The 8,904-nt window shown below is 31.2% G+C and overlaps 1 protein-coding gene across 1 annotated transcript; it reads right to left on the reverse strand.

The window, feature by feature from the left end:
• Positions 1-4,504: 4,504 nt before the first annotated feature.
• Positions 4,505-5,761, reverse strand: LOC132034710 (E3 ubiquitin-protein ligase PUB24-like). The gene has a single exon (XM_059425077.1). The coding sequence runs from the start codon at positions 5,759-5,761 to the stop codon at positions 4,505-4,507; it is 1,257 nt and encodes a 418-aa protein (XP_059281060.1).
• Between the last annotated feature and the right edge of the window lie 3,143 nt (positions 5,762-8,904).

The raw sequence follows: 8,904 nt of genomic DNA on the forward strand, positions 1-8,904 counted from the left end.
GTCAAAAGCAAAAAGTCTTGAAGCAACAAGGATACTATATAGAAGTTTGATTGTACCACACACACAAAGGTTGTGAGTCGCTATGCAGGGCCGATTCAAGGCCAAAGCCACCAAAGCAATGGCTTTAGGCCACCAAAATTGGGAAAGCATCACTGATTGCCCTCCCCCACCAACCCAAACTAATTACCCACCCACGTCCACGCTCCCTCCCAAACTATTTTCGCTTCTTTCCAACCCAACCCAAACTAATTACCCGACGTGCCCCCCTCGCCCAAACCCCTTCCTCCATGATATTATCGCAGTATATTTATATATCATGATGGTATCATGGAGAACTAAGAGAAGGACTGAACAGTTCTCCATGATACCTCTTAGTATATTTATATACCACGATGGTACCATAGTCCTGAGGAGTGTCTCATTGAAGGACTGAAGCAGACCTCCATGATACCATCACAATATATGTATATATGACGATTGTATCATGGAGGTTATTTTTCGAGAAAAGTGTGTCATTTTTAATAAATGAACATGATCATTCATAATAACGTCTCAATATATTTATATACCATGATGGTATCATGGAATACTAAGAGAAGGACTGAAGCATCTTTCATGATACCATCTCAGTATATTTATATTCCATGTTGGAATCATAATTGGGGGCATCTCGAGTAAATACTTTTGATTTTTTCTAGACGATACGAAAGTAATGGGGGTATGGGCAAGGGGCATGCGCGATCTTTTCCCACCAAAAATTTGGGGCCCATTTTCTATTGAGTTTGGGTCATTCACACAAAGGTATTAAGGGGTGGTCTTTAACTTTTGCCCCTCAAATTGCAGATCTTTAATTTTTGCCCTTCGACACTTTAAGTAGTTGTAAATACTCCTGAGATTCTGGGTTCGAACTCCAGCAGAGTATAACCAAAAAAAAAATTGCAAGGCAGAATTTCATAACAAATTAGGCTTATTTGGGCAAAAGTTAAGCCTTAAGACCTAACTTTTGTAGAATCCCAGAAGAGTTAAAAAAAATATCGTAAGACAAGTGATGCCTTAAGGCATAGTCTATATAAAAGTTATGCTTTAAAGCATAGTTTCTATATAAAAGTCATAACTTTACCCCTTGTCCGGCATAACTTTTGCCTTAGGCATAACTTAGAACTACAAAAGTTATGTCTTACAAGGCCTAACTTGGAATTACAACATAACTAATTTAGGCCTTATAAGGCCTAACTTTCTAGAAACATTGCCTTGCGAAATTGTTTTTTTTTTTTTTTTACTGAGCCAGGGTTCGAACCCAGAACTTCAGAGTATTTTCGGCCAACTTTTTTAGGCGAAGGGAAAAATTAAAAACCAACAATTTGAGGGGCATAAATTAAAGACCAGCGCGTTTGAAGGGAAATCTGCGCAAAAAAAAAAAAAAATGATGAAGTTTTATGGCTAATTTTCTTAAAACATTATTGTGACTTATAATACTTTTATGTAGTTTCTAAATATGTAAATTGTTTTTAAAAAAAAAACTTAAAGATTGTTCAATTTCACAATAAAAATAAAAAAGTTTGACTCGAAATTCAAATTGTGTCACATAAATTGAGACAGAGGGAGCACACAATTTTTATTTAAAAAAAAAAAAAATTAGTCACGCGCGATTGATCAACTATATTGTCAGTAGAAAAAATTATAATAAATTGATTTGGAAAAATAGTTAACAACTTTGCATTGTTCTTGACAATTATAAAAAAGTAATTAATGACTTCGCATCTCAAAAAGTTAGAAAAATAGACTGTAAATAAAAATATATATGATGATCTTTCCTTTTTCTAAAATAAATAAAAGGGCCTATCTCTGAAGTTTGGCTTTATGCCCCTAATCTTGTTGAGACGGTTCTGTCGCTATGGTCGAACAGTTTGAAGTTTGAACTAGTTGGAAGATACCGATAATGTTGTTAATAATAGATTTGATCTATCTCTATTCTTATCGCCAATACCAAAGATGGTTAGATTGCTGAAACAATGTAATTTAATGACTTGTATACACGCAAAATTCTTTTAGTAGTCGAATAATTTGATTTTTTTTAGTTCTAGATACGTTTCAATTCCCAGAGAAGGATAGTATTTTAAAGAACTATGTAGAATCAACTTCTAACTGGTAGAAAGTCTACTGGTGAATTCTCATTGAGACAGAAATGCAGATCACATGTAGAAAAGTGGACCAAGAAGTTAAGAAGTTGAACAAATAATGAAAATTAAAAGGAAAACATAAATATTTTTTCTTCAAAAAGTAGAGAAGCCATAAACCCAAAAAATTAAATTTATACCGCTAAAATTGCGGGGATAGATAAGATCCCAATACGCCTGACAAGAGATTTTGGGTTCGGATTTTGAGAATAAGAAAATCCCGATAAACGTTTTTTTAATGAACTTTTGACAAGACCAAAATAAGACATTATCTTTGAAATGAACTTCTAAAATCATACATGTTCTTTCACATAGAGCACTAATAGTACATTATGTTTTTGGAGTCAAACTCCCAAATATCTTTTTTAAAATATAACGTAAAAGGGAAAAATGCCCCAATTTTAGAAAAGATATAAAAAGAAAAATCGGACAACACTAATTTTTTTTTGATAGATTTTTATAAAAATCTAAAAAAAAATTGATAGGTTTTTTAAATCTAGAAGAAAATTATGGAGTATTAGTTTTGGCACATTTTACTTAAAAAAACAATCGCTTTTTCGTATTTAAAAATGAAGTTTTTTTAAAAAAATTCCACATGTTTAAATGAAAATCCAATCGTTTTTTTATATGTATATATATAAAAGGCTTACTACATTTATTTTTTTAAAAACGGGTTTTGAAAAATTATTTCCTTATTCTACAAATAACGATTTTTCGTATTTCTTTTTAAAAAAGTGTAGTATTGTCCATTAGTCAAAGGGAATAAATGAGCCAAAAAGTTGAATTGAGGGGTAGTTTTAGCAAAATAGATGAATAAAGTATTTTTATACCTTTTCTAAAAGTTCAGGCATTTTTGTTCTTTCCGTTAATTTCTAAAAAATATTTGGGAGTTTGACTAAAAGTGCACCACTTATGCAAACATAATGTACTATTGGTGCTCCATGTGAAAGAATATGTATAATTTTAGGTCCAAACCCAAAGATAACGCATATTTCTAAGATACTTTTCTCGTACGTAATACAAAACAAAACAAACTTAATTGATAGAGAGCCTTTTTTTGGTCCCTCTTTCAAAATTAAAAACTTTGACTCCGATCCATAATCATTAATTAATTTACCTACATTATTTGCACAAGTTGTGGAAGAAACTTAGATCAGAACTATAAGCAATCATCTACCTCGAGACCAACAAATTAAACCAAGAGAAAGTCAAGCTTCATATCGAACTTATAAAATACTTTTATTAATTTTTTTAAAGAAAATAATAAGATATTTAGTCTGACAAGCCATGCAATCCTGCACCCTTTCAAAATGAGGCTTCAAAGGAAAGAAATAGCCCTTTTTGTTACCTATAATTTTTTTAACTACTTATAACTCCACAAACCATTTTACTACTAACTCCACAATTTTTTTTACTACTAACTCCACGAAAGAAACCTCCACAAATTTAACACCGATAGTGATTTTTTAAGCTGCCGAAGAAACCTAGTCAATTTTATTAATCAACATTGTAGTGGTTAGATATGCTCAAATCATGTATCTACTATCTACCTTGACCCCTACAAATTTATTGAACACAACAAATAAAGTCAAGATTGTTTGAATAGATAAAACGGTTGGATCCACAAAGATTTGAAATTTGGTTCAATAAGCCATACAAGTGGATCATTCTTCACCGGAAATAAAGAATTTCTTCATTTACTTGCAAATGATTTCAATCAATAACTTTATTAAATGAGATCAAATCTTATATCAAGAAAAATATACAAAAAAATCCGGTTATTAACTTAGTAATATAATTCTTGCAATAATCACCATCAAAGGTTATAGGGTGGCAAGTAATTCCCCTTCATCCTTAATTAGAGGTTTGAGGTTCGACCTTCGAGAAAGCCGTCTCTAGTAGGGAGCGTTTACCTCCCAAAGGAGACTTTCCGACGTAAATTTCAATTATAGTCGGACCCCAAAGCGGGTACCGGACACCAGATGAAAAATAAAGAAAAATGTTCTTGTAATAATAACCCAAAGTGGAATTTCCTCGCATGAATCCAGATTTGACAACCCTCGAGATGAGTACTCGACATGGAGTGGAAAACCAAATTAAAAACAATCTAATAATAATCACCCAAAATGGAATTTTTTGGTACGAATCTAGATTAATAGGTCCTCAAATTGATACTAGACACAGTGGAAAACCCCAAAAAAATCTTGTAATAATCATCAAAAGTGAGATTTTTCGGCGCAAATCCAAATTATTATTCGAGCCTCAAAATAGGTCCACAACACCTGGTGAAAAAACAAAAAAAAAATATCATAAGCTTGTAATGATCATTAAGGATACCTTGTTAAGGTAGCGAGTTCAACACAAGGTGAATTCCTCCAAACAGCAAAATGACTTCTTAGTATTTCCATTGCTTTATCCTTCAAAAATGAAGGACAATCAGCTTGGATCACAGTGCAAATCTTTGACACAGTTTTGACTTTCAACATCTCTTGAAGAACTCCACTTGTTGCTGAATATTTTGAAATCAAACAAAGAATCAACATGCCTTTTTCATCTATAGCGGGAGACACTTTCAAAATCCTCTTTGTAATCATAGCAATTCCAGCAGCATGACTTAAAAGTTGTGCTCTCCCATCAGCACATGAACATAAATTGAATAATATTCCAAAAATGAGCTCTATGGTCTTTTTATTTGATAAAAATAATTTGAGTTCGAGCTCAATGAGCTCGAAAATTGTCCTTGATTCAATCATCATGTTACGATTTCTACGAGAAGTACTCATATCTAGCATGACATGCAAAGCAGCATTAACCCCTTTTTGCGCGATGGTAATAGCACTATCACTACTATCACGTAAAAACCCAATTATTTTCTCGAATAGTTGGGGTTTTAGTCTCTCCAATGTGCTCGAATTCACCTTTCCAATGATAGATCTCAACAAGTTCATAGCGTGGTTCTTAATCACTGCATGGTTCTGCATGTCGCGATGATCAAGACCTAACGCCCACGTTATTGAATCTATTAATACCTCTTCGTGATTTTCGACCTTAGTTTCATTACAAGATGATAAATCCCAAATCAAGGAAAGTGTACTAAGGGTTTTTTCAAGACCATTTGTGTCACATTTCTTGTAACATTTGATCAAGAAATTAATTAGGGCTTTATGAACACCAGCTTCAACCATGTATGTCTTGTATCTCTCGTTCTCCTTAGCCAATAACTCCAACTTCTCTAATGTCTTAACCTTCGTGCTGGTGACCGATAGGTCATGCACGAGGTTGAGGATGTAGAATTTGCTTAATGGAGGCTTCGGAGTCAAGATCCGATCAACACCATTGGATCCATTTGCTATGCACCATGCTTGAATCAGACGGCGGAGAGTATGATTTGGTGTTAGGTCAGAGTCTCGTGGCACAGGTACCTTCGTGACCGGACAAATGACGTTATTATTAGGGTTCTTGAAAAGCCAACGTTCGATGCTTTCGCGATCATAGGTGATTCCTGTAATGGCTGTAACAGGATCTTTCATGATTTGTAGAGAAATTGGACAAATGAAATACTCAGGAACTTCAATATTTTCCATTAAAGGGGGGAAAGAAGTGAACAACAAATGTTTTTTTTTTTTTTTTTGCTTCTTGGTTTATCAAATTTGGTTGTTATATAAGAAGTGCGTTATAAATGGAGAGGTGTGGAAGGGAGAAGGAAATTGTAGTAAGAAAAAGCGGCTAAGTGTATTGAAGTAAATGAAGGATAAAGAAGACTGGAGACTAATTATAGAGTGGAAAAAATTGTGTAAGATTTATGATTGAGAAGGAATAAGAATGGTCGTTGTTAACTAGCTAGTCATACTTTCTCACGGTATAATTGATTGTGGACGTTGGTCAAAGTAAAGAGCAACTGTTTTTTCTCTCAAGTACTCTTTTCGAGGCTCAATTATGGAGCCGTTCGGACAAGATTTGAAATCATGAGATGAAATCATATTTGGGTATGTAATTTAAATTTTTTAAGTTGTATTTTTTCTTTTTTATAAACATAAAAACCTCACAAGTTGTGAAAAATAACAAAATTTTCCCAATTCTTATACAATTTTACCAAATGAGCAAGTCATAGTTAATAACAAAATTAATATGCTACTAGAAGGCCTTTTTAAAAAATACAACATCAATTGATCAAATTTTAGTTCAATAAAAATGAAAATTTAACATGAATAGTAATGTAACTACTCTTTAATATAACTCTCCCACATGGTACGAACATAAATAATGGTTGGTAGAAGTTAATGAGGTTGGTAAATGGGTGGTGAGAGTAATTATTAAAAACATCTACCAACTTATGAGTCTCTTTTTACAAATATAAACTTATGGATCAAGTTTTACATTTAAAAATTTTAAAATCAAGATTTGAAATCTCAAATCATGCCTTTTTAGATGATTTGGGATTTCATATCATGAGATGAAATTGCATGTCCAAACGCTAATTTTATCTCATGGTTTCATAAATTTCATGTCATGATTTCAAGTCATGAGATGAAATCAGCGTTTGGACATGCGATTTCATCTCATGAGATGAAATCCCAAATCATCCAAAAAGGCATGATTTCAAAAAATATAAATGTAAAATTTGACCCATTATATTTTATAAAAAAAATCCATAAATTGGTAGATATATTTTCCAATCATGTTTACCAACCATTTGTATTAAATATTAATCTGCAAGTTGGTAAAATATATTTACCAATCATGTTTACCATATGGGAGGATTATATTAAAGAGTAGTTACATTACTATTCATGTTAATTTTTTTTTTTTATTGAACTAAAGTTTGATCAATTGATGTTGTATTTTTTAGAAAGGCCTTCTAGTAGCGTATTAATTTTATTATGAACTATGATTTACTCATTTGGTAAGATTGTATAAGAATTGGAAAAAATTTGATGGTTTTCACAACTTGTGAGGTTTTTATATTTATAAAAAAATTACAATTTAAGAAATTCAAATTGCATGTCCAAACATGATTTCATCTCATAATTTCATCACATGATTTCATCTCATGTCCAAACAGCTCCTAAAAGTAAAATGCTTTCTATCAAAAGTGACTTCATTCTCGGATTCAAATTCGAAATTAGCCTCTAATTAAAATGGCTAGAAGTGAACCCAAAGTTTTAAGGTTTATGAATTTCTACTACCACTTCATATTTAAGTACAATAATAATAGATACTGTCTCTCTAGGAGAATTTACAGCTTAGACCTTACGGAAGTTAAAGATAGTACGGTACGAAATACTCAGAATATCAAGAAAAACGTACTGCTTCCATCTTAAATTATTTATCGTGGTTATTAAAAATAGTTGTCTTAGATTATTTATCATTTGAAAAATTCTTACTTTTTTTACCTTAGTAAGTTTTTGTCATTAATGGAGATGACACATAAATAGAGTAAACATTTAATGGAGAGAGATTATAAATTAGACATAAATAAGAGTACAATTGGTCAAATATTGCTCCTAATTAATATTTCTTTAGGGACGTGTAAAGTAAAATAAAACGACAGATAATTTGATATGGAGGGAGTACCTGGAACCTAGCCTCAAATATAAAGAGACCATTTTCGTTTCTCGATGATCAAATCTCTATTGCTTGCATTTAACACAAATTTACACTGAGGATATAATAATATATTATATTATTAGTATATATTCCCTCGGTCTCAAATTATTTGTCGTGTTTTTTTACACGTTTCTTTAGAAAATATTAATTAGAAGTCAGTTTTAAATATTTTACCCTTATTACATCTTAAGATATAATCTCTCTTCATTAAATATTTATTCTATTTATATGTCATCTTGAAATGTTTATAGTTTTCAAGAAGTGAAATGAGCAAAATTAATTAATTTTGTCTTAAGCTTTTAAAATGATAATAAATTTGACACAATTATTTTTAAATTTCACAACAGATAATTTGAGATAGAGGAAGTATAACTTAAATGTTTAACCTAAATAATATTATTGCGTATCAAGGAAGAACATCCAATCATCATATTTGCTTAACCGCGTTTTTTAGCTGTCCCTCTCACACTAATTTAATTTGAAGTATAAAACTCCACTAAACAGCTGCAACTTTTTCTGACTTTCAAAGTTTTCGGCGACTTGAATGAATTCATTCTATACTTTTAGATTTGTTTAAGTGAAAAAATGTTCAAACAATCATTCCACTAATCAAGTATATATCAAAAGAATATCTTGAAAATTCTAGTATAAGCTTTTGAAAGATTCACAAGAAAATCAAAATATCAAATAATGCCTTTTTCAATGATATTCTTTACTCCGTTACAACCCTCGACATTAGGAAAATAACTTGGAGAAAAGAATCAAAGGATACAAAAAATTGTACTCACATATTTTATAAAGAAAATTATTTGTCTTTAAAAAAAAAAGAAACTATCGTTTACAAAGGAAACACAAAATTGTACTCACATATTTTAATCACTTATCTTTAAAACAAAAGCTATTGTTTACGGCATGAATTAGACAGAACTCAATAACTTTAGCTCAAAGTTAATTTGTATTTAATTATTCTAACAAATTCATTCAATACGTATGAATTCTAAATTTAAAACTAAATAACTCCAATAAGAATTAGAACTAAAATCGACAAACATCAAATCTTGGATCCGCTTTTTATATATATACATCCGTTTATATCATAGAATGTCTATCTTCTTACTTT

This window comes from Lycium ferocissimum, chromosome 10, assembly GCF_029784015.1.
Source record: "Lycium ferocissimum isolate CSIRO_LF1 chromosome 10, AGI_CSIRO_Lferr_CH_V1, whole genome shotgun sequence".
Lineage (NCBI taxonomy): Eukaryota > Viridiplantae > Streptophyta > Magnoliopsida > Solanales > Solanaceae > Lycium > Lycium ferocissimum.